Genomic DNA, 26,628 nt, shown 5'->3' on the forward strand with positions numbered 1-26,628 from the left:
AAAATGTGATTAAGAAGAATATGCAGAAATGAATAGATTAACACTTGCTATTAAAGGAAAGGAAGAATCTGATTACTATAATAAATGGGATTTATTTTATCAATGGTTAGAGAATAAATATGAAAGCAATGTATTATAATGTTAAATAAGCTAAGAAGAGAAATGTCACAATAATAGATATGTTAAGTATTAAGTATTAGTATTAAAATAAGAAGAGATATAAATAATGAATATGGTGGTAAGCTTAAACTGTTACGACACAAAAAATTTGTAGCTAGACAAGACAGTTTAATGAATGATGAAATGTTTGTATTAAAAGAAAATAAAACTTTTTTTTTAAAAAAAAATAAAAATAAATATGAACCAGTTGATAAACATCTGAATTTTGATCATGTAACCATGGGGACACTGCAACAATTGTAAGTGTGAAAAATGAACGTGTCACTTTTTCAGTGTTGTTAACTTTGAATGGTTACTAAATGAAAGATTGTAAGTCAAGGACTACCTGTGCTACCATTCTACTTTCGAAGGGTAATGTTTTTATTGATCTCAACATAAATAAATACAATTAGCAGCACAATGCAACCATTAAAAAGGCAAACATTATTTTGAAATACAGTAAGTGGAGAAGAGAGCCTAACTCACAGGATGTACTCTTAATTCTGTTCTGTCCTGGTAATGCCTCATTTGGAGTCTTGTATCCAGTTCTGGTCATCACACTTCCAAAAGAACAGGGACTAACTATAGCAATTTCAGAGGAGGAATCATGATTAATGAGGGATCTGGGAACCAAATGCTTTATGAAGAATGGTTAAAAACTGTGTGTATTTGTGAAAAGACCTAGGGGCTGTACAATAGCTGTCTTCAAATATTTTAAAGACTGTTCCATAACGGACTTGCACGTAGTTCTCACTTAACAATAATTGGGACTGGGATTTCTTTTGCTAAGCAATGTAACTGTAAAGCATGACATCATAGGACTGCGCTGCATAGGTACAATAGTTCTGGCAGTCTCCAGTTATGTCATTACACGAGGACCTTTATGTGATCATGACTTCGACTTCTTGCTGACTTCCCCAGTGACTTTGCTTGGGGAAGCCAGGTGAGAATGTCGCAAATTGCAATTCTATGACTGTGGGAATGCTGTAACAATTGGAGCTTCAACATTCAATCCAACGCTGTTGCAAGTTCAAACAATTGCTGAGCAACTGGTCATTAAACAAGGACCACCTGCATTCTCTTTTGCCCGGAACTGAATTAAAGCTAGAAGGGAAGAATTTAAGGCTCAATATTAGGAAGATCATACTAACTATATAAATTGTCAGCAGTAAAAACAGGCTGCTGACACATGAAGTGGTGGAGACTTTATTGGAGGTCTTCAGAGGCAGCATGGTCACCTGGGAGAAATACTCTAATGGACTCTGAACCAAGTACATGTCAGACTAGATGATCTCCTAGGCCTCTCAAGCACCAAGAAATCCCAGTGCTAGAACACAAAATAAAATAAAAATTCTAGGTTTGGCAACGGCAGTTATATATTGACCAAGGAAACTGTACATGCATTTCCATGTCATAAGGAGTTTTACCTTTACTATAGGTTGTAACTGTTTGAATCACAATTCCTACCATGCGATAGCAAGAAATTAGCAATGTTTCATTACAGGTAGCTCTCATTTATCAATCATTTATCAACTACAATTAGGACCAACAACTCTGTTGCTAAGCTACGCAAAGCCATCACAATTGCTTTTATTGTTTCAACCTTAGCACATTCTTAAGGTTTCTTTTTCATGTTTTCACTTTTTTCACCATTTCACTTTTTTAAAAAATCACGTCTGCTGTCTTTCTATTAGAGAAAGACAGTTTGCTGCAGTGATTTTTTTTCTACCACCGCCTGCATGGAATAGCTGCTTTGTATTTTTTAATGTACGTTAAACATATTGCTCATTCAAGAAATATAGGCCTTCTTTACCCCCTAGCCCGGATACATATCCCATCCTGCTCCAGAAACTAATAAACCTCCTCCATATCAGAACACTGATGAGGTTATTGGGCAAGATCATGAAAAGTCTGCAAAGAAAATGCCAAGCTGTTATATACATCAATCATGTCCCATCTAAGATCCCTTTTTAAAGCTAGAGCCCACAAAATTCTAGCTTAAGGAAGATGTTCAAGACTCTGGATCATTTTGCACTCTTCTGCAAATTTTCAAGCTTTCTTATATTGTTTCTGGAATTGCATAAAATTATTGGCAATCTCAAAATTCCACTTTACTATCAACCACAGACCAGGTCAGTCCACTGCTTAGTGCAGGGGTCAGCAACCCGCAGCTCTGGAGCCGCATGTGGCTCTTTCATCCCTCTGCTGTGGCTCCACAATTGATGGACTTTCGGTTAGGACAGAAAGAGGAAAAAGGACACCGTACTAAGATGAGACCCTATGGTGGGGGAATTGGACTTCCGGTCGGCTCCAGAATTGAACGGGGAGCTTCCAGTTAGGACCTTTGTGGCTCTTTGAGTGTTTAAGGTTGCCGACCCCTGGTTTAGTGCTTTGTATCTGCCAAGACAGAGAAGGCATGCTTCCAGGCTCTAGGTAAATGGCATTGTTTTCACAACTACCACAAAAAGGTATAATTCTCTGTTGAATCTCCACATGCCAAGATCTTTCTCCTGATTAGATACAGACAGATCTGGTCCAATTAGCATCTATGTCAAATTATGATTTTTTTTTGTTTCAATGCTCCTCACTTTATATTTTCTTATATATATATATATATATAAATTTGATTTATATGCCGCCCTTCTCCGAAGACTCAGGGCGTCTTACAATGTGCTCAGCAATAGCCTTCATACTTTTGTATATTTATACAAAGTCAGCTTATTGCCCCCACAACTGGGTCCTCAATTTACCTACCTTAGAAAGGATGGAAGGCTGAGTCAACCTTGAGCCTTGGCGAGATTCAAACCCTGCAGTAATTGCAGGCAGCTGGTCTTAATAACCAGCTTAATAACAGGGTGCCTTAAACCACTGTACTACCAAGTACATGCCATTCAACAAGTGGGAACATCTCATCGTAACTTGATTTTCACTATGGTCTATATCAATATCAACCACAAACTAGGTCAGTTTAATGCTTAGTGCTTTGTTAGCACCTATCAGAATCCATCATCCAAAAAAAAAAAAAGTGGGGGGGAAGACTGCCCTCCCAAAAAGCAGAAAATTGTACATCAATTACTCATAAAAATGAGATCTGAAAGACTACATTAGGGACAGATCACCAATCGAAAAACAAAGTATGTGGTCACGAAGAATCAACATGAATTTAATAGCGTATCAATGAAAAAATGAAAAGCCCCTCCTGAAAATGGTGGCATTCCTGCTTGAAAGTAGTACACACAATAAAAGAAAAACTATAGAGCCCTACACCATGTATAGGTTCCCTCTTCATATCTTTTAGGGAACAAAACTGAGTTCCTAAGCAGTCTGACTGAATTAGATTTTAAACACTGTGAACACGTAACCATCGTTTTATAGAAAAATCAATCTGCAATACACAAATAACTACAAATGAAACAATGTAAAACATAATTAAAGATAAGTTGATCTCATCAATTATTGATTGTATTCGTATTTTTTTTCTTAGCAACCTGGGAATCCTTCTCCCGACAACACGAGAATTTCTTCCAGGCCCATCAAAAATTACCAATAACCAGGATGGAATCTGCTTAGTTTCAAAGAACACTAATTGCCAATGAAGTAGTAATAAGTAACACCTTTAAAAATATAATCAGCAATACTGAATATTCCCATCCCACCTACCTTTAATATTTGTAGCAAAATTCAACCACCATTCCGTAAAATCCACCAAGTTGTTATTTTTAATTCTTTAGGACCCTTTCATTTAATTTTGACAAATGAAAGATAAATAAAAGGAAATTAAAATTAAACTGTGTTCTGGATCCATTCAGTTTCTAAAGTCAACTATCTGCCTCACCATCAAAGATCAGGTGTAGTCCAAGGTGTTAGAAGTTAGATTTTTTTTTAGTAGATAGTAGTTAGATGTTTGTAATATGCAGTCTCCTCCTGGTTTTTGTTTGTTTTTGAGTTCATGTAAAATTAAAGTTCATCTGAAGCACTTTTCATACTTCAGAATTTCTTTTCCATGTGGGTTCATTTATGGGAAATCAGGTTACTACAATGAACAAAGCTCTATCCACACTCCACTGTTTGTGTGGTTTCTTCCCTTTTGGCCTTTATTTTCATATATACAGATAAGTCCTTGACTTATGACCACCATTAGGATCAGAATTTCTATTGCTAAGCAAAGCAGTTGTTGAATTGCGCCTGATTTTACAACTTTTGCCACAGTTATTAAGTGAATCAGTGCAGTTGTTGAATGAATCATATCATCATTAATCCTGATTCCCCCACTGACTTTGCTTGTCAGATGCCAGCTGGGAAGGTCATAAATAGTAATCACGTGACTCCAAAATACTGCAACTATCATAAATACATACTAGTTGCCTACCCCCAAATTTTGATCCTGCGGCTACTGTAATAGCTATAAGTGCGAGATCTGGTTTTAAGTCACTTTTTTCAGTGCTGTGGTACTTCGGATAGTCGCTAAACAAATTGTTATAAATTGAGGACTGCCTGTAATCTGTTAATACTGAAGCACTTTCCACATTAACTCCATTTATATGGGTTCTCCCCTCTGTGGATCCTTCTTGCAGGCATTAAGATTACTCTTCTGAAGCTTTTTCCACATTCCAGACATTTAAGACATCTCTTCTGTGTGAAACTTTTTATGGGAAGTAAAAGAAATGATGTTACTAGCATGGTGGCCTAGAGGCGAAGATGCTCACCTCCTCTCAGAAGGCTGAGAGTTCAATCCTAGGTAGTGGCAGTTATTTCTCTATCAGGGTGCACAGAGAAAATATCTGCTGTGAATTCCATGTAGGCATCAGGAAGGGCATCCAGGCAGTTAAATGCTCAGTCCATTCAGTCACCTCGACTTCACCCCGAAAAAAGGATTACAGGTTCATAAAAAGAAAAAAAGGAGAAATGTTTTCATTGAATTTTTTCAGTGAATGCTGAATTTATACAGCATTTCCTTTGTAGGAATTCTTTGTGGTGATTAATATCCAAACCTCAGGACAGGCTCGAATGGAGAAAATCCATCTGTGGTTGCTAAGAGCTGACACACTTCATTGCTTATAATTACCTATTTTTTGGAGTATAGGATTGGCCTCCTGGAATACCCCCAATCAGCTGTTCTGAGAGGTGAATTTTAGCAACAGGTTTATTGGTTGTGAGCTCTGTGCCTTGTTTTTTTTTCTGCCTCTGAAACAGAGCTTCAGAAAAAAAGCCTCTGTTTCTGATGCTTTTATTCTGAAGCTCTGTTTGAAGGCTTTTTTTCGGAAGCTTCGTTTCTGATGTTTTTTTTAGCCTCTGAAACCTCCATTTGAGAAGCTGGGCGGGATGCACCCAGATTTTCACCTCTTTTGGGGGGGGAAAGGTGTGTCTTATAGTCTGAAAAATATGGTCGTTTCCTTTATTAATTATTAAAATTTAAAAAATACTCTCCTTTATTAATAATTAGTCAACATAATCAATGGGAAGCTCATCCCCACACTGTCTGCATTCAAATGGCTGTTCTACTTTCACACAAAGCAAGGTATCTGCTGTTATGGAAGCTTTTACCACGCCTGGTAGATTTGTATGGAACTTCTTTTCATGTGTTCTGTCATGTCGAGTTAGATCAGCAATCCGCTTGAAGCTCTTTCCGCATTCCATGCATATATACGGTCTTTCCGCTGTATGGATCTTTTTATGAAATTTAAGAGAACCCTTTGTTCTAAAGCTCTTTCCACATTCCACACACTGAAATGGTTTCTCTCCTGTGTGGATCCTTTTATGGGAAGTAAGGTGACTACTCAGGGTGAAGCTCTTGCCACATTCCGTGCATTTGTAAGGTCTCTCTCCGGTGTGGATCCTTTTATGCACAAGAAGGGAACTGGAATCAGCAAAGCTCTTTCCACACTCGGTGCATTTATACGGTTTCTCCCCTGAGTGAAGCCTTTTATGGTAAGTAAGGTGACTATTTTGAGTAAAGCTCTTTCCACATTGCAAGCATTTAAAAGGCTTCTCCCCTGTGTGGATCCTTATATGGGAAGTAAGGTGACTACTCTGAGTAAAACTCTTACCACATTCCATACATTTAAATGGCTTCTCCCCTGTGTGGATTCTTTCATGTGCAATAATTTTACTGTACCTGCTGAAGCTTTTCCTACATACCTTGCATTTAAATGGTTGCTTTCCCATATACTCTTGTTGATGCAAAGTAAAAGAGCAAAACCTCTTGTACTTTTCCTCATGATCTTTCCATTCGTGTTGTTTATTTAAATCTGATTGATCTTCAAATATTTTCTGAAAATCTAAACTTTGTCGTCTTCTCTCTGTTTTAATATCTTTTGAGCTCAGGAAGTCATAGATTTTAGGACACGAAGAAGCATTTTTATGCCTCTGAATGTTTACTTGAATTTTCTCTTGATTTTTTGATGGGCACTGATTTTGAAATATCTCTTCTCCCACTTCAACCTTGATGACTCGCAATGGCTCTATCTCTGTTTCTTGTTTATTCTTCCGTTCGTTACCTATTTGGGAGAAAAAGAATGAACTAAAACAGAATATTCTAAATTATTATTACTTGTGTAAAGAAGTACAGTGGTACCTTGGCACTCATCATTAATTGGCTCCAGGAGCCAAATGAGTACCAAACAAAAATGTTCCCATAAGGAATAATGTAATGATTCACAAGACATCTGACACTGACAGGTTCTAGCTTGTGTGTTGAGTACCAAGCAAATAATGACTACCAGGAGAAACTTTTTGTATCAAAATGAACTGAGTACCAAATTCAATGAGTTTCAAATCATTTGAAACCAAGATATTACTATACTTCTTTCTAGCACTTAATCTCTTAGGGACATGTTCATAGCTTTATAAATTATAACAAAACCCTTGAATTGCAACTAGAAAGCAACTGATATCCAGTGCAACTTCTTAGCATAGTTATTATAACACAGCACTATGTTTGAATCTAAGGCTTTTGGTTGGTCTTCAAGGCCAGCTGCATGTAGAGTGAGCTACAATAATCTAACTAAGAAATGACAAGAATGAACAACCATTCACAGAAACTTTATTTCCACTAAAAGCTGCAACAGGCAGACCTACTAAAGCTGGGCAAATACCTACATGGCAAGTGGCCGCCATCCAGGGGTGCTATTCAGCAGGTTCTGACAGGTTCTGGAGAACCGGTAGCGGAAATTTTGAGTAGTTTAGAGAACCGGCAAATACCACCTCTGGCTGGCCCCAGTGGGGTGGGAATGGAGATTTTGCAGTATCCTTCCCCTGGAATGGGGTGGCAATGGAGATTTTGCAGTATCCTTCCCCTGCCACATCCATTAGGCCATGCCCACAGAACTGGTAGTAAAAAAATTTGAATTCCACCACTGCCGCCATCCATTACCACTGCTGTCAAATTGAAGGTCATTGTATTATTGTGCGGAGCACAATCCCACCTATAATCAAAATTTGAATTATTCTAGAAGTGTCTATGGAGATTCTCAATCATCCGGGTCATGGTTGTCCCAAAGGTGCTTTTCCAAAAGGCAACTAGATTTTCTTGTTTTTTTCCTTGAAAACGTTTCGCTTCTCATCCAAGAAGCTTCTTCAGAACTGAAGAGGTTTCTTCGATGAGAAGTGAAATGTTTTCAAGAAAATACCAAGGAAGTCCAATTGCCTTTTGGAAAACAGTTTTGGGACAATCATTCTAGAACTTGCTGATTTTTAGATTGGCACAATTCTATCTTTCTTGAGTTGAGTGTGCACCTGTTTTGGTCCACTCAGATTCTGTGAGCCTCCAGACAGATGTCAAGACCCCTGCAATACACCACCTTCCGTTCAGCCCAATATGCAACATATATATCTGCGTATTATGTCTACTAAAGGATCTAACTGAGATTGAAGCAAGTGTGAAATAGGAATGCAAAATAACCCTGCCTTAACTTTGTTTAGTAGGAGAGGGCATAAAGAAAAACTTTCAAGTTTCTGTTACTACATTGCACAATAATAAACCAGAATTTGTGAAATTCTCACCGGATCTGTTCCTTGATCTGGCCTACCAGAAAGGTCAGAGAACTACAAAAAACGGATTCTGTCCAACTAAAAAATACCTAACCCAACTATTTGAACAGAAAGCAAAGAGGCTCTTACTTAGAAAAGCCATATTCCTACAAGTCTCCAACATGATTTCTTCATGGAGAGCTTTCTGATCAGGGTCTAGCAGAGCCCACTCCTCCTTGGTGAAATAGATGACCACCTCCTTGAAGGCTATGGAATCCTGAAAGAGGAATAAAGAAATCCTTTATTAAGAGACAGATTGAGAAATCTTTTAAGACCTCTTAGAAATCCCCAGAGCAGAAACTTGCAATAAAATAAACAAGATTTTTTTTCTGGCAAGTTTCAGAATTAAGGAAATAAGTGGACATGGCTCACATCCACTGGCTGAAATCACATAGGAGATAAAGGCTGATTAACTGTACAAAGGCTGATTAATGCTTCCACAGGATTTGATGTACTGAATGCATGAATAAAACATCATTCTAGATCTTCCCCATCCTGAGCTGTTTCTCGCATCCATCAGAGCTGCTCTATTCCAGAAAGTGGTTGGATGGCAGCTGACCAAGTGAAGCTTATTCATACAGTGTTACTGGTCAGGAAAAGGACTGTTTCTAGATTATAAATACAGTTTTAGCAGTAGAAGGGATGCATCTTGACTAAATCACATACGCAGTTCTGAGTAGGGGAAAAATTTCTTCGTACCTGAGCTGGAAGGACAGCCCCCATTTCCACTCCACCAGAAAGAGAAGCTTGATTTTCCAATGGGAGCTGAATCATTGTTTTGTTCTCTGTGGGGAGGACAAAGATAAAAAGAAATGGACATTTTTAAAGAATATACTTAATACGGTATGTTCTGGGGGAAGCTAAATATTTTGTGTCAAGAGAGGCAAAGTTTGATTGCAAAAGAAGCTCATGAATGAAAGTACAGGTAGTCCTTGACTTACGACCACAATTGAGCCCAAAATTTCCATTGCTAAGCAAGAAAGTTGTTAAGTGAATTTTGTCCCATTTTATGACCTTTCTTGCCACAGTTAAGTGAATCTGACTTCCCCTTTGACTTTCTTTGTGAGAAGTCACAAAAGGTGATCACATTTCGTAGCCTGGACTGATGAGGGGAGGTTTTCTTAATAGTTTTTAAACTGATTTTAAATTGCTTAATTCGGACTTTTTAATTTTATAGTGTATTAATGTTATTGTATATTTTACTGTTGTGAGCCGCCCTGAGTCCATTGGAGATAGGGCAGCATATAAATTGCATTAAACTTAAACTTAAGCATGATTCCAGGACATTGCAACCATCATAAATACGAACCAGTTGCCAAGCTCCCGAATTTAAATCACGAGACCACAGAGATGCTGCAACGGTCATAAGTATGAAAAACAGTCACTTTTTTCAACTTCAAACTATCACTAAACGAATGGTTGTAAATTGAGAATTACCCGTAGTTTGGAGAGCTCTTGATAACTTTTTGCCATTAGAACAAATTTCTTACCTGGTGGTCTGTCCTGAACTAGATCCTTTTGTGAGATGTCTCCTAAAAATAGATCCCTACGAGGTTTGAACAGATTCCCTCTTGCTTCAGAGCATTCAGTGACCAAATTAAGACAGGACGTCTTCACTTGCAACTGCAGACATCAGAAGGGAACGGGTTTAACAGAAATTAGACAAAATGTATTTCCAACTTTCATCCCACCTCCCCTTCTACTTGATTCATCTGTGGGAAAAGAGCTTGGGTTTCTCCCAACTCCTGGGAAATGTTTCAGAAAAGGCAACAAACACTTTAAGAAGTTATACTCCTTCCTTATACATATAATTAATAACTGAAAGGACTGAGGAGCTTTTAAACTCCCATCTAGCTTTACTAATAAGAGCAAGATCCCTCCAATTTAAGGCTGGCCTAAGTCAAGACTACTATTGTATTTTTCGGACTATAAAACGCACTGGACTATAAGACGCACCTAAATTTACTGGAGGAAAACAAGAAAGAAATAGTTTTTGGCCTTCGCATGTCGGATTTCCGTCCTCCCAGGCCCCCAGAAGCACTCTGCAATGCTCCACATGGCCCGTTTTTGCCAAAAACATGCCTGTTTTTGACCTGCAGAGTGCTTCTGGGGACGGGGCAGGATGAAAACGCGATGCGTGGAGGGCTTGGGAGCCTAAAAACGGGCCCGTTTTTTGGTGAAAACGGGCTGTGCAGACTACTGCAGAGTGCTTCTGGGGGCCAGGGAGGGCAAAAATGCAACACACGGAGGCTTTGGGAGGCCAAAAACGCCCATTTTCGCTCTATAAGATACACCTAAATCTTCACCCACTTTTAGGGGGGGAAAAAGGCGTGTCTTATACTCTGAAAAATATGGTATATGGCCAGCTCTAAAATGGTTTGGAGGAACTGCATGTTTAAACTTTGAGATATTTATTATCACTCCCTCGGAACCAATCAGACCTTCATCTCTTCCTGCTTCTTCTCCTCCACTTGGCTCAGAAGAAAGCTTTCTGCCAGAGCCACTGCCTGAGAACTAGTCTCCACTCCACATTCCTTGACCCAGTTCTTGATCTCTGGGGGCAGGATGGCCAGGAGTTGCTCCAGGATCACCATGTCCAATATCTGTGACTTTGAATTTCTCTCTGGCTGCAGCCACTGGGAGCAAAGATAATGAAGGTGGCTGCATATTTCTCGGGGGCCCTTAGTCTCCTGGTAGCAGAACTCTCTAAATATTTGTCGCTGGATGTCAGCGCTGATTTTTTCTTCATCTGGGATCTTCTGCTTGCATGTTTCCCAAATGTTCAGACTGGTCTCCCTCGGAAGGAGAGGGTGTACTGCTATTCCCTCACATTCTAATCTTTTTCTTTCCATTTTCCATCTATGCTCAATCGAAATTCCCAATGGGTAAAAAGTCTCTAAACCTTCTTCCATCTATAAAATCAGAATGTCTGAAAAGGTCCAGTGAGGAATCCAAACAGATCACTGAGCTTTCTTTGGTGACAAGTTTTTGTGTCAATGGAAACAGGAAGCTTGCAGATAAAACAGCATACATCAAGCTCCCAATCTGTGATCAAAAGAAAAAAAAAGAATATTAATATATGACAAAATTGTCCTAACCCCGACAATTTTCAATTTTTTTTCTAATAATGTTTAATTAGAGTTAATGTTTGGGGAGAACATTTGCTACCAAAGGGCTTTTCAGGTGGGAGACTGGGCTCTATTTCTCCTAAACAGAATTTTCTCATTGCAAGCAAATCTTTGCTCTGAGAATACTTGAGAGATTTGAGTACAAGATAGTTTTATCAGCCTGAAAGCCAAGAAAAGATTGGACAATCATTTGCCTTAAATGGTATAGGGTTTCTTGCTTGAGGAGGGAGTTGTATTAGAAGACCTCCAAGGTCCCTTCCAAGTTCCAACTCTGTTATCCTGTTAGTCTCTCAGCAGGGCTCTACACTGATCTCCGAAGGGCTTTTCTTGGTTAATTTTGTATCTTTTACAGTACAGTATTTTAGCCAGAGGTAATATTCAGCAGGTTCTGACCAGTTCTGGAGAACTGGTAGCGGAAATTTGGAGTAGTTTGGAGAACCGGTAAATACCACCTCTGACTGGCCCAGCCCCCATCAATTCTCTGCCTCCCATGGATCTTCCCATGGAGTGGGTGGGAATGGAGATTTTGCAGTTCCCCTGCCACGCCCACCAAGCCACGCCCACAGAACCGGTAGTAAAAAAATTTGAATCCCACCACTGATTCTAGCCCCCATAAGCAGCTCTACACCTGAAATCCAATGCAGGATGAAAGGATCAAAGTTGTCTTTTAAAAAGTAATTAAAAGCAGACTCTTCAACAACTTTACATAGTTTTACAAAAAGATCTATACTTTGTTAACAAACCCATAGCGTTTGTTGAAACTGAGATCAACTGAAACCTCTTGATATATAAATTCATGCTTTCTGCAGACAATGCATGCTTTGCTCAAGACAGCCCTCTCTCCTGAGATGCAACAAATTGCCCGTTTCCCTGCCCGCATCCCTTGAAAGGGGAAGAACCAGAGGCTACAACCTTCAGGAATACATAAACCGTCAACCAGCCAGCCTCTGGGTAAGCACAATGGGGGAAGTACGACCCACCCGTTTTCCCAGCCCCTGCGATCTAGGCTGAAAACTGCATGCCAACCGCGGAGCTCAGTCTCATCGGAATATCTGCTTCTTGTGAAGCAACACAGATACCGTCGCAGGGCGTTAAGAAGGCGCTTCCAACCACACCGAATCTCCGTGCACCAAAGCAAGGCGTTCCCGAGTCTTTCCTTCCCGGAAGTGTCAGTGGAAGATGGCTTTTTCCTAGAGAGTCCAGACACTCACTTCCTGTCTTCCTGCTCAGAACTCCAGCCGTGCATGTTAGAGAGAAGTCTGTCGGCTCGCAGGAGGATTGTTCCTAAGCACGCAACCGGAGTGAATGCGGCTCCCTCCGGATGGAAAGCGAAAGTTGCCACCGTATCACTGCAGAAAAAGCAGGGGAGCTGTTGGACGAGAAAGCCGGGAAAAGGGGGAAGCCACTAACATATAGCTGGCCTTCGTGTTTGCCCAAACTCTGAGACCCCAACGGTTGGGTCCCGTCCCTCCACATTTGATCCATTATTGCTCGTAAAGGCTTGGAGTGAATATTCCACATTTTCTTTGCATGGGGGCACAATAAAAGATCTAAGTCGAGGACTATCTCCTTTGCTGAGTGGGAAGATGCAGATAACTCCCCCAAATACAAGTGGTCCTCGACTTAGTGTTCACATAGTGATCATTCAAAGTTAGAACGCCACCGAAAAAAGCGACTTATGACCATTTTTTCAGTTACCACCTTTGCAGCATCTCCATAATCATGTGATCAAAATTCAGATGCTTGGCAATTGGTTTATTTATGACCATTGCTGTGTCCCAAGGTCACATGCTACACTGTTGTGACCTGACAAGCAAAGTCAATGGGGAAGTCAGATTCACTTAACCAGATTACTAATTTATCAACTGCAGTGATTCACTTAACAACTAAGGCAAGACAGGTGGTAAAAGGAGCATAATTCACTTAACAAATGTCTCAATAACATAAATTTTGGGCTCAATTGTGGTAAGTCGAGGACTACATGTAGAAGCCATTCTTATCTCCTAAGCTCTTTTTTTTTTTTTTTAGAAATCACTGGGAGAGGGGGGAAAAGTTTTTCCTTATCTTTTCAACCTTCACATAAATCAATTTTTCCTTAGTTTCGGCAGAAAGTGAGCTTGCAGAGTTCTGTAGGGAGATCTCACTGCAGAAAGAAAGAGCTGGGAATGCCATTTGGGATTGGGATATAGAATAGAATAGAACGAAATAAATAGAATAGAATAGAATAGAAGAATAGAACAGAACAGAACAGAACAGAACAGAAGGGTTGGAAGGAACCTTGGAGGTTTTCTGGTCCAACCCCCTGCTCAGGCAAGAGACCTTCTCCCATTTCAGACAAATGGTCTTTCAGTGTCTTCTTAAAAACTTCCACTGTTGGAGGCAAGCTGTTCCACTGGTTAATTGTTTTGTCAGGACATTTCTCCTTAGTTCTAGGTTGCTTGTGTCCTTGATTAATTTCCATCCGTTGCTTCTTGTCCTGCCTTCAGGTGCTTTGGAGACTAGGTTGACCCCTCTCTTCTTTATGGCAGGAAATTTAATTGCCTCTTTTTATATCTTTTCAGGAGGGAAGGACTTCACAGGGGAAAAGCAAAGGAGCCTCAAGACCTATACTCGGTCGCCTTCTTCTCCCTCTGTGTTGCCAGTGAGTAGTCTTCTGACAGCCTTTGCCTCCTAAGCCCCTTCAGGACCCCTATATTTCTCCCAGGGGGAGTCCTCCTTCCTGCTCCCCAATTTCTAGCATCACCCTTCAAATGAGGCTTTGGGTCCTGCCCTCCCGCCTTTGAGCGGGTTTAGAAAGCCACTCGGTCTGAAGGAGCTGCGGGGAGCGCAGGTCCCTCAGCCAAGAGTAGAAACGAGCCAAGATGGGAAAAAAAACTTCGAAAAAATTCCCAATAACGGAGGGAAAAAACCTCCAGCAGCCCGGCAACCGTAGACGCTTCTGCCGCGCCGCCTTCACAGACTGAATCCGTTGCTCAGTCTGAGGGAGCTGAGGGGAGCGCAGACACCGCGTTAAAAAAACAAACAAACAAAAAACTTCGCGCGAGCAACGGACAGCCCAGTCTGCACAGCAACCGCAGCCGCCTTCAACCGCGGTGCGCTCCCATTGGCCAACCGTCCTCCCCTCGGACCAATCCCGGCGCCGCCGCGGTGGGCACGCGCCTCCGCGAAGAAGCCGTCCACCTACCGAGCGGGCGGTTGGGAGGCTCGGCTGCCTGTCCTGGGCGTGGGCGGAGCCGGAAGCAGGATCGCTTCTCTTCTCTCAGAGCTTTGAGAGGCGGCTGCCGCTGGTGGGTGAGGGGTGCGCAATTGCGAGGGGGGGGAGGGGCGGATCTCTGAGGGGAAATCTCTTGACCTGGCTGCTTCTCCCTCTCTGTTCTCTCACACGCTGGAGTGACTCCGGTTTGTGCCCCCTCCCTGCTGGAGTCGCTTCAGGGCCTCCCACTGCAGATCCAGGGAGCAAGCTGCAAGGCTGCAACTCCCCTGACTTTTGGGGGGGAGGGCTGAGGGACCCCATTTGTGGGGCACCTCCCCCCCCAAAGTGGGAAGATCCTGACTCCGGGGAATTGCTCTGCTGGATCTTCCCAAAGAATCCCCTCCGACCAGAGTGAAAAATACCCTCCTTCGTGAAGTGGGAAGGCTTGAAAGGCAGGAGATTCCCAACAAGATGAAAAGAGTTGGCGGGGACCTTGGAGGTCTTCTAGTCCAACCCACTGTTAAGGCAGGAAGCCCTATACCAGCAGTCCCCAAACTTTTGGGCTCCAGGGACCTGTTCCATGGAGAGAGGTTTTTCCACGGACTGGAGGGTGTATGGTTTCATGTGCTGCCTGCATCCTGTGGATGGGGATTCATTTCTTTGCACAGCTGGTTTCTGACATGCTGCGAACAAGTGCCAGTCCATGGACTGGGGGTTGGGGACCCCTGCCCAGTACCATTTCCAACAAATGGTTGTCCAATCTCTCCTTAAAATCCTCCAGTGTTGGAGCACAATCGTTCTACTGATTACTTGTTTTGTCATGAAAGTTTTCCTTAGTTTTAGGTTGCTTCTTTCCTTGATTCATTTCCATCCATTGCTTCTTGTCCTGCTTTCAGATGCTTTGGAGAATAGGTTGACTCCCCTCTTCTTTGTGGCAACCTCTTAGGCATACCCTTGAAAGTAAGTCTTCAAAAAACTGATGCTCCTTTGCATTATTTTCCATTGCAGGTTGGGAATAAGAAACAACATCCTCTGAAGGTCTTTCTTGCATGGAGACAAAAAGAATAGAGCAGCAAAGATGAATGAATGACACCGTTAAATTTCTCATCGGAGTTTTTATGACATTCTGGTTCTGTGAACAAAAGTAGCTTTGAAGACTTTCACTCATTAGAGGGTGCAGTTGAGCCCAGAGGGAACATGAACCCAGGAAAACCAGCTTGGGAAGGACTGGCACTTTGTGATCCTCTTCAGGAGAGGACTGCAATAGAACAAAAAAAGGCAGGACAGAGGATCCAGAGTGAAAAAACAATTACTTTCTGCACAAAGAGTCAACCCTTCAGGGAGCTCCGCTATCAGGATGCTGAGGGTCCCCGAGGAATCTGCAGCCACCTCCACCATCTTTGCAATCAGTGGCTGAACCCAGAAAAACATACAAAAGCCCAGATGCTGGATTTGGTAGTCCTGGAGCAGTTCCTGGCCATTCTGCCTCTGGAAATGGAGAATTGGGTGCGGGAATGTGGAGCTGAGACCAGTCCCCAGGCAGTGGCTCTGGCTGAAGGCTTCCTCCTGAGTCAGACAGAGGAGAAGGAGCAAGGAGAGGTGCAAATCTAATTGTTTACAAGTGAGGGAATAATGTCAGTGTGAAATTATTGGGGCATTTTTCCACGCACAAATATTTTTGAAAGTGGGTTGTTCTGTGTTTCTGTGTTCCCACGTGGTACTTCTAACATCTTTCTTTGCTCTTCTTCACAGTTGCCGATAGAGATGCCTGTTCAGGATTTGATGGCTGAGCATCCTAAGACAAGAATTGATCTGTTAAATCCTTGTCAGAACAATTCAATTGGGGGAATTTCTCTAAAGGATCTGAATCGAGACATGTCACCAGGTAAGGGAGGGATCCCTTCTGTTATAGTGAAGTTCTTAAGAGCACTCAGAGGGTTTTTATTCCTTATTTTTAAAAATCAGCTCATGGTCCTGTGTTCCACAATAGCATTTATTTATAGTTTTTCCCTGAATTTATACAGCATTTTTTTTAAAAAAAGTATCTATTTCCTCCATCTTTCAGGGGCAGAGAACAGAGACATATACCAGCTGGTGGTAGGAGAAACGTATCTTTCCAATGAAGCAGAAGCAGATGTTGGGTTTTCAGCGCAGGTAGGAAGAAAATTTCCTGTGCCCCCAAAAAATGCAAATATGGTTAAGGCAAGAAGCATCCCCCACCTACATTTCAACCTCTGTTCCAACATGAGACACTTTACACCTCAAGAGGTCCGTGTGGCTTGTTCTTTGCTTATATGTTCAAATATTTTATTAGTTTATCAAAATATAAAGTACAGATATACAAAAAGAAGAAAATAAAGGGAAAACAAGGGAGGAAATAGGAAGAGAAAAAATGTAGGGTAAAAGAGGGGGGGAAGAAAAGTATTGACTTCTCATATATATAAAACTTGTAGAAATGGCTTATCTATCTAGCTATCTAGCTATCTCTATATCTACCCTGTTTCCATCAAAATAAGACATCGCCTGATAATAGGCCCAATCGGCTTTTGAGTATATGGCAATAAGGCCAAGCGCTTATTTCAGGGTTCAAAAAAATATAAGACAGGATCTTATTTTCAGGGAAACACGGTATCTATCTACCTACCTACCTACCTACCTACCTACCTATCTACCTATCTCTATCAGACATTTATATAACAACAATTCTTTCTAATCAGCAAAATCTTTGGGGTGGAAGTTTCATTTCCCCCCCAAAACACAAAAATCCAAAAGCAATTTCCAAGTAGAAACAAAATGAATGTTGTTCTTTTTTTTAATCAAAGCAGACAATTTAGCCATCTCTGCTAATTCCATCAATTTGAATGAAAAGATAGAACTGGAGCAGCTCTGAGGGATGGAAGGCAGAGCTGGAACTGATGTATCCAGAACAAATCTGTGATTTGGGCCTTCACGGGCACTGAATCATTGGAGATGCAATGAAGTTAATCAACCTTTTGGACCCTGATGGTGTCAAGGGAGGATGGAGAAGGAAACCTTTCCTTTTACTCTCTCAAATTCTGAAAACAGCCAGAAAAAGGTTTATGAATGCCACTGCTTCACAGGTCTCGTGAGAGAATTTGATTTCTCCCAGCTTTCCTATTAGTAAGAAACTTTTGCTTCTCTTTCAGGGTTCCATATCCTTCAAGGAGTTGTCCATCTGCTTCACCGAGGAGGAGTGGGGTCTGCTAGATTCTGATCAGAAAGCTCTGCATGGGGAGGTCATGCTGGAGATGTCTAGGAATGTGGCTTCTCTGGGTAAATAATCTCTTTTTGTAATTTGTCCAAATACAGGTAGTCCTAAATGAAAACAGTTCATTTAGTGACTGTTTGAAGTTATAACGGCACTGAAAAATGTGAGTTATGACAGTTTTTCACACTTAAGACCAGGAGTGAAATCCAGCAGATTCTGACAGGTTCTGGAGATTCAGTAGCGGAAATTTTGAGTAATTTGGAGAACCGGCAAATACCACCTCTGGCTGGCTCCAGAGTGGGGTAGGAATGGAGATTTTGCAATATCCTTCCCGCAGGAGTGGGGAGGGAATGGAGATTTTGCAGTATCCTTCCCCTGCCACACCCACCAAGACACACCACGCCCACCAACTCACGCCCACAGAACCGGTAGTAAAAAAAATTTGGATTTCACCACTGCTTAAGACCATCGCAGCGTTCCCACAGTCATGTGATCAAAATTCAGATGCTTGGCAACTGACTCATATTTATGACTGTTGCAGTGTCCTGGGGTCATATGATCACCTTATGTAACCTGACAGGCAAAATCAATGGGAAAACCAAATTTATTTAACTATGTTGCTAACTTAACAACTGTAGTGATTCACTTAACAATTATGGCAAGAAAGGTAGTAAAATGGGGCAGAACTCACTTAACAAATGTCTCCTTTAGCAACAGAAATTTTGTGCTCAATTGTGGTTTTAAGTCGAAGACTACCTATAGTTCGATATCACAGTTAGTTAGAAGAATATATTTTGTTTCTTCCGTGATATTCTCTAACTAGTAGATCATCCTGACTGTTAAATTCTTTAAGTGGAAGTTTAGCTAATAATACATATTGTCAATACATATCAAAAGCCAGATATCACATCTTGCTTAAAAGGATCTCTACTGGCAAGAAAAGGATCTCTACCAGGAAAGGGATCCTGGGAGTTTATTCCCAAAAATAAATACCAATCTACTGTGAGGGTTGTGAACAAAAATTAAAACCCATTCTTGAAATTACATTGAATTTAAAGAAAAAATCAATAGGAAATGAATCATGCATAGCATAGAACCAGTGAATAAAGAAAATAGTTTCTTGCTCACTAACAATATGCAGTGGTGGGTTCCTCCCGGGTCCGCCCGGGTCCGCCCAGCCGGTAGCGGTGATGATATGACGTCACCGAACCGGTTCTGCCCCCCCACCCCCGCGTTATTCTTACCTTTTATTTGGCCCCACCCCCAATCTATTGCTGCCTCCTGAGTCCCAGCTGATGGCTAGAGGGAAAAAAACTGTTTAGCTGCGGGGCTTCAAAGGGCCGCACTACAGCTGATCAGTGTTAAAAGAAAACAAATGAGTAGATCGGTGCAAAAATAAATGGGTAGATCAGTGCCTGCAAAAATACATGAGTAGATCAGTGCCTGCAAAAATAAATGGGTAGATCGGTACAGCTCTGCAAGCAGTTAAAAGCCTGGTAGACCAGTACCGCTGCTAAATCCTAAATAATTGCCACTCCCCAAAATAAGCTATGCCCACAGAACCGGTAGTAAAAAAATTTGGAACCCACCCCTGACAATATGGATCTCTCCATTAAAATAAAATGTGAGATACTTAGGAGAATACAGAATAACAGTTGGAAGGGACATCAGGTGTTCTAGTCCATCCTCCTGCTTAGGCAGGAGACCCTATATATCATATCAGAAAATGGTTGTCCAATTTCTTCTTAAAAACCTCCAGTTTTGGAGCACCTACAACTTCAGGAGGCAAGTTGTTCCACTAATTAATTGTTCTCACTATCGGGAAATTTCTCCTTAGTTCTAGGTTGCTTCTCTCCTTGATTAGTTTCTATACATTGCTTCTTGTCCTGCCTTGAGGTGCTTTGAAGAATAGGTTGACCCCCTCTTCTTTCTTGCAGCCCCTCAAATACTGGAAGACTGTTCATGTGTCTTCCCTACTCCTTCTTTTAATTAAACTAAATGTACTACCTAGAGATAAACCAGAAAAAAGGAATGATTTCAGTAGATGGCTTAACTGGATCCCCCCCTCCCCTGTTTCTTTCTCTCTCAAGCAGGCAATGAACGGAAGAATGAGATTTATCAGGAATCAGAAGAGGCACCCATACAGATTCTAAAAGTTGAAGTGGGAGAAGAGAATCAATGGCAACCAAAAAATGAAGACGGAATCCGGCTAAACGATCAACAGGGAAAAAATCCTCCTCTTTTATCTCTGGAAATCTATGACTTGCTGGCCCAAGAAGGTCTTAATAGAGAGGGGATGGGACAATATTTCAGTAACCCATGTGAATGGAGACAGGAGGGGAACAGGTATAATCAGAACTGCCCTCCTCATTGGAGAGATGAGATGGGGGGAAAAGCATTTGAATGTAAGGACTATGAAAACAACTGTAACTACTCCAGTAACCTTGTTTCCCATCCAAGGAAACACACTGATGAGAATCCATGTAAATGTATAGTGTGTGGAAAGAGCTTCACAAGGAATGATAAACTTACCGCGCATGTAAGAATTCATACAGGGGAAAAACCATATAAATGCACAGAGTGTGGAAAGAGCTTCACAAGAAATGACATACTTATTTCCCATAAAAGGATCCACACGAAAGAGAAACCATATAAATGCATGGAATGTGGAAAGAGTTTTAGCCAATGCAGTAGCCTTATCTATCATAAAAGGATCCACACTGGGGAGAAACTGTATCAGTGTATGGAATGTGGAAAAAGCTTCACAAGGAACGATACACTGATTTCCCATAAAAGAACTCACACACAAAAGAACGGGGAGAAGCCGTTTAAATGCTTAGAATGTGGAAAGAGCTACAGTCACTCCAGAAGCCTTATTTCTCATGAAACAATCCACAAAAGGGAGAAGCCCTATCAGTGCATGGAATGTGGAAAGAGCTTCAGCCGATGCAATAGCCTTACTTCTCACAAAAGGATCCACACAGGAGAGAAACCATATAAATGCATGGAGTGTGGGAAAAGCTTCAATCACTCCAGTAACCTTAGAACCCATAAAAGTATTCACAGAGGAGAAAAACCACATAAATGTATGGAGTGTGGAAAGAGCTTCACGAGGAGCACAGATCTTACTTCCCATAAAAGGATCCACACGGGAGAGAAACCCTATAAATGTATGGAATGTGGAAAGAGTTTCACTCATTCCAATACCCTTACTTCTCATAAAACTATCCACACTGGGGAGAAGTCATATAAATGTACCGAGTGTGGAAAGAGCTTCAGTACAAACAGTTCTTTAACATCCCACAAAAGGATCCATACAGGGGAGAAGCCATATAAGTGCATGGACTGTGGAAAGAGTTTCAGGACAAGCAGTTACCTTACTTACCACAAAAGAATTCACACGGGGGAAAAACCCTACCAATGCCTAGAGTGTGGGAAAAGATTTAATCATCCCAGCACCTTTGCTTCCCATAAAACAATCCACACAAGGGAGAAACAATATAAATGCCTAGAATGTGGAATATGTTTTACACAGAGTTGTCACCTTACTTCCCACAAGAGAGCCACAATGGGATTTAACTATATAAATGCTTAAAATGGGGTGAGACCTTTCATTCTTGTGACTTGATAGCCCATATCAGAAACAGCATGGAAAAAACAGGTGCTTCAATGAGAATATTCTGGTTACTTGACCTTAAAGAGAGATGGCCACATAGGTTAGAAAGTTGGTAATATTCCTTCCCTGAGATGATGATGATGATGATGATTTATTGAATTTCTATACCGCCCTTCTCCCGAAGGACTCAGGGCGGTGAACAGAATAAGATTTCATATACATATAATATATATATATATATATATATATATATTATAAACAGTAAATAAATTGAGTCAACTTAGTGTATCTGCTAAGACCTTGGCATAAAATTTAGATGTTTATGCTAGCCCTGCTTGTTGAAACAGAAAGGTCTTCAGGGCACGTCGGAAAGTGTGAAGATCTGGGATTATTCGTATTCCAGGGGGTATTTTGTTCCAAAGAGTAGGTGTCACCACAGAGAAGGCTCTCTCCCTTGGAACTACTAGACGACATTGTTTTAATGATGGTACTATGAGTAGGCCTACTCTGTGAGAGCGTATTGGTTGGTAGGAGGTTATTGGTTGCAGGTAGTTCTTGACTTACAACTGTTCATTTAATAACTGTTCAAAGTTACAACGGCACTGAAAAGGGGGACTTGTGTCCATTTTTCACATGACTGTTGTAGCATCCCGATGGTCATTTGGATGCTTGGCAGCTGGTTGATACTTATGATGGTTACAGAGACCCAAAATCATGTGATCAGCTTTTGCAACTTTTTGACAAGCCAATAGGGAAGCCAGATTCACTTGACAACCATGTTACTAACTTAACAACTGGAATGATTCACTTAAACTCTGCCAAGAAAGCTTGTAAAATGGGGCAAAACTCGCTTAATAAATGTCTCACTTAGCAACATCAATTTTGGTCGTAAGTTGAAGACTACATGTATATGGTCTTGGATGATAAGCAGTGTTCAACCTTTCAGATGGTGGGTCTAGGAAAAAAAATCTACATTTGAGTTTCTTTCTCTTATCAACATATAACAACTATATATTTATTCCCTTGTATTTTTAACGATTTTCCTTGCAATGTCAAGGCTGATGATCAACCTTACAAGAGGCTTTAAGAGCCACACCCAGATTTTCTAAGGGTCCACTGGGGTGCTGATTGTGCAGTTTACTCTGAGCTTTCAGATGGTAGGATTGACCCTGCTTTGACTTTCTTCCCTCTCCCCCCCCCCCCCGCAAGCAATGTATAAAGTGCCAGAGAAAGGCATAAATAATATTTTTCCTCAGTGTTTCATAAAAATAGTTTTAGAAATATCTAATTTGCTTGTAAGGGGTCAGAATGGCTCAGCAGTTAAAGATGCTGAGCTTGTTAGCTGGAGGACTGGCAGTCTGCGTTCAAGACCCGAACACCATGCAACGGGGTGAACTCCTTGCCCCAGCTACTGCTCATCTAGCAGTTTGAAAGAGTGCAAATTTGAATAGATTACTAGATACCACTTAGGTGGGAAGTTAATAGTGTTCTATGCACCTCGGTGTATAGTCATGCTGGTCACATGACTACAGAAATGTTTTCAGACAATATTGGCTCCCTTGGCTAAGAAATGGAGATGAGCATCACAATCAGACATTGGCTGAAGGGGTACCATTTACCTTTAATTTGCTGTATTAGAAGCTAAGGATGTGATCTCTAAACAAAAATGATCAACTTATAAGCTTACCTCAAAATTGTAGAAGAATTTAAAGTCCAAAGAGTCAGTTTAGATGTTTATGCTGATTAAAGATAATAAAGTTGAGAATGCTGGATGAATGTTCATAATGTTGCCTTTTTAAACGTAATTATGATTAATATGCTTAGGATGAGATTTCATAGAAATGAATGGGATATGGAAAAACCTTCCAATTGCAGTGACTTTATACAAAGCATACTATTTAAAAATAAGGTATAGGAAGAGGCAGAGTTCAAATTTTACTCTGTGACACAAATCAGAGGTCAGGATCCAAAAATTCATTGAATGAATGAAAAGTTGTAGCAATACCAGAATTCCTTAATATGCATGGAATCTCAAGGTCTTTAGAACCTCAGAGCCAGATTTCTGCAGTGCAATTTGATTGAATATGGTCTCTAAATTGCTATTGGCATGGAAGATGGCTCCCTGATTATTAAATTGATCAATTAATGATGTACTATCAAGTCAGTGTTGACCCTTAATCACATAGATAGATTTTCTCCATGATGATCTGCCCCAACTTGTTTTTTTAGATCTTCTCTGATTAAATGGGACCACCTAATACCGATTGTAGGAGATGCAGTGGCTCAGTGGCTAAGACTCTGAGCTTGTCGATTGAAAGTTCGGCAGTTCAGCGGTCGAATCCCTAGTGCTGCGTAATGGGGTGAACTCCCGTTACTTGTCCCAGCTTCTGCCAACCTAGCAGTTCGAAAGCATGTAAAAAATGCAAGTAGAAAAATAGGGACCACCTTTGGTGGGAAGGTAACAGCGTTCTATGTGCATTTGGCATTTAGTCATGCCGGCCACATGACCACGGAGACATGTTCGGACAGTGCTGGCTCTTCGGCTTTGAAACGGAGATGAGCACCGCCTCCTAGAGTCGGCAGATATGTGTGAGGGGAACCTTTACCTTTATCTTTAATACCGATTCTTAAAACTACCAGATTTAATTAAGTTGAATCATAAAAATTTTTAAAAAATATTGACCTTGTTTAGGAGTCAAGTCCCAAAGAGAGGCAGTTTTCAATATCATTCAGCATCTGCAGGAAGTTCAGCAGGTTGGTTGGACACCTTATGTAGTGTCCAAGGTCTTCTGAAAAAAAGTGCATCTTATTTTTAGATTATAAAAGATAGGTAGATATTTATCCAGACATTTGTAAAAGAACAAGTTCCCCCAGGATTGGCCTCTCTCATTTTTCTTCAGTAGGTCCCTGATTAAAGTTTATACTGATCTTTTTTGAGTATCAATAAATGAATGACATTCTTAAAGCATTAGTTTCAAACTGATTTTGGCAAGATAGACGAATAGGTTGAAAATAATAGAATGGGTCCATGCAAAGGTCTTCACTTAAGAAAAAGAAATTGAATATACAGATATAAAATTAGGGTATTTGGTTTAGTAATAATAACTTTGGGGTTTTTTTATATGAAGTCTCAGCTCTCCAGACACAGGTTTGTTATTTTCTTTGAGTTCATTATGCAGTCTCTGTAAACAATCTGTTTATAATATCTGTAATTACTGAATGTGTAACTTTTATAAAACACAAATTTTTCCTGGAGGTCTGATTTGATTTTGTTTTATCTGGTTCTGCTGTTTTTGATTTATTTGTTTGATTTAGAGAGCCTCCTGCTCCATGATTCAGGGTGGCATGTTGATTGTTCTAATTGAAATGGTGGCGAAAAACACAACTTAAAAAGAATAGAAATGCTGGAAATCAAAACACCGTGAATCTCATTTTGATTCCTCTTCATTGATTCATTGTGTCCCATTCTCATTTTTTGACACAATTCTCCAGATTATATTTTTTTTCTTCTTAGAGATATAATTACCAGTAGTGGAAATCTTCAGGAGCACATCAAATAAATTGTGAGCAGAACAATTCTGGTTATTAATATAACTTAAACTAACTCTATCTATCTCCGTAAGAAGGAGGGAAGGGGAATCAGTCAAATTTTGAAGGTTATGTTAGCCAGTCTAGATCAATACAGTATACTTCTAGTCCACTTTGGAATCTTTCCTGATATGGCCAACTTCCAACAGTGGCCGACAGTGTCAGGCGTGCTGCAGCTTAGGACTTTGGGAAGGAAAGGCCCTCGACTCCATTTGGTTGAAGTGATATAAGTCTTTCCTGACCTAAGTCTTTCCCCTTTTTAAATGGAAATTTTAAATCTGGTTTTAAATTATTGAGGTTTTAAATTTGTTCAGCCAAATTATTTAATTCATTTTAATCTATTTTAAAATTTGTATTTATATGTTTTATTCCTATGGCTGTTCACCGCCCTGAGTCCTTCGGGAGTAGGGCAGTATACAAATTCAATAAATAAATAAATAAATAAATATGTTCTTTTAAGGTTATGTGGTTGTAGCGAAAGAGACTAGATCTGAAGATTTCCGCATAAAATGTTACATTTTCCCCTTTCCCTGACCCTGCCACCCCACTTCAGCAGTCCATCTCTGTCCAATGATGTGCCGTTTAGATGTTCTGGGAACAGTTCAAATGTTTGGCACCGCTTGATGTAATTTCACATTCTTTTCCCAGGCCAGGTGTCAGGGTTCCGACTGATTTCGCAGGTTGTAGAAGTCCCTCCTTCTGGCCACTGTGGATCTGCGTGGAGATGACCTTGACATTGCTGGCTGGAATGTGCTTTGTTTTGACTGAAATGCAAGTTCCTTGCTGCAGCTGTGAGGCTTGATTCCCCATCCCCCTGCTGATGGCAACTCGAGAGCAGGTCAGGAATGCTTCGCAAGTTGACACCAGGTGTCGTTGAAGACTGGTACATGCCAGTTCTCACACACCTGTTTTCTGTCAAGGCTGTCACTCCTCCCTTCCCTCTCATCTCTACTTTCACATTCCATTGCCCTTTCCTCCCCCCCTAGCATTTATGATAGGATGCCTGCAAAGCATAGAAGCTGAAGATGGCAGATCTGACAGACATAGGCAAAAGCTCCCAGTCTGAGGAGGAATACAAGAGGAGAAAATCCATTATTGACAGTTGCTTTCTGTTCCCCTCTTGCTCCACTAATGATAAAACCAGTCCAGGATTTGCATGCAGTGGAAGAGATGCAAATAATAAATAGAATAGAGCTGGAAGCGACCTTGGAGGTCTTATAGTCCAGCTCCCTGTTCAAGCAGGAGAGCCTATACCCGTGATGGCGAACCTATGGTACACGTGCCACAGGTGTCACGCGGAGCCATATTAGTGGGCATGCCAGCTCAGCTCTGGGGCGCATGCGCGCGCCGGCCAGCTGATTTTCGGGCCTTCTGGGCCCACCAGAAGTAGGGAAACAGGCTGTTTCCTGCCTCTGGAGGGCCTGGGGGCGGGGTCGGGAAGGCCCGTTTTTCTTTCTTACCTGGCTCCAGATCCTCTCTGTGTATCTGGGAATGGCGGAAACAGCCTTTCCCACTCCCTTGGAGGCCCTACGGAGGCTCAAAGGGCCCATTTCCCCACTCCCGGTGGGACAGGAAGTGACGTTTTTTACTGTCCCCAGCCTCCAGAGACTCCTAGAGAGGCTCCTAGAGACTCCTAGAGAGGTTCTGGAGGCTGGGGACAGCAAAAAATGTCACTTCCTGTCCCACC

General features: G+C 41.1%; 2 protein-coding genes across 6 annotated transcripts; one reads left to right on the forward strand and one right to left on the reverse strand.

Moving 5' to 3' along the window:
- Positions 1–519: 519 nt before the first annotated feature.
- Positions 520–14,584, reverse strand: LOC148116016 (uncharacterized). 2 transcript variants are annotated; one of them, XM_087884749.1, is made up of 6 exons: positions 12,395–14,584; positions 10,629–11,232; positions 9,678–9,810; positions 8,887–8,972; positions 8,278–8,404; positions 520–6,656 (listed from the first exon to the last, which is right to left on the reverse strand). In XM_087884749.1, exons 2-6 carry the CDS (start codon positions 11,097–11,099, stop codon positions 5,599–5,601), a joined length of 1,875 nt encoding a protein of 624 aa, XP_087740875.1. In that variant the 5' UTR covers positions 11,100–11,232; positions 12,395–14,584; the 3' UTR covers positions 520–5,598. The 2 variants fall into 2 exon arrangements, with proteins under 2 accessions (XP_087740875.1, XP_087740874.1); XM_087884748.1 differs by having other exon boundaries at positions 12,296–14,584.
- Positions 14,585–14,614: 30 nt separating this feature from the next.
- On the forward strand, positions 14,615–24,411 carry LOC117668102 (uncharacterized). 4 transcript variants are annotated; one of them, XM_060693412.2, is made up of 5 exons: positions 14,615–16,129; positions 16,261–16,393; positions 16,574–16,662; positions 17,676–17,802; positions 19,828–24,411. In XM_060693412.2, exons 2-5 carry the CDS (start codon positions 16,273–16,275, stop codon positions 21,330–21,332), a joined length of 1,842 nt encoding a protein of 613 aa, XP_060549395.2. In that variant the 5' UTR covers positions 14,615–16,129; positions 16,261–16,272; the 3' UTR covers positions 21,333–24,411. The 4 variants fall into 4 exon arrangements, with proteins under 4 accessions (XP_060549395.2, XP_087740848.1, XP_087740846.1 ...); XM_087884722.1 differs by having other exon boundaries at positions 14,618–16,129; positions 19,831–24,411; XM_087884720.1 differs by having other exon boundaries at positions 14,647–16,107.
- Positions 24,412–26,628: the final 2,217 nt, after the last annotated feature.

This window comes from Pantherophis guttatus, chromosome 2 (genome assembly GCF_059756535.1).
Source record: "Pantherophis guttatus breed Tessera chromosome 2, ASM5975653v1, whole genome shotgun sequence".
In the NCBI taxonomy this organism is placed as follows: Eukaryota; Metazoa; Chordata; class Lepidosauria; order Squamata; family Colubridae; genus Pantherophis; species Pantherophis guttatus.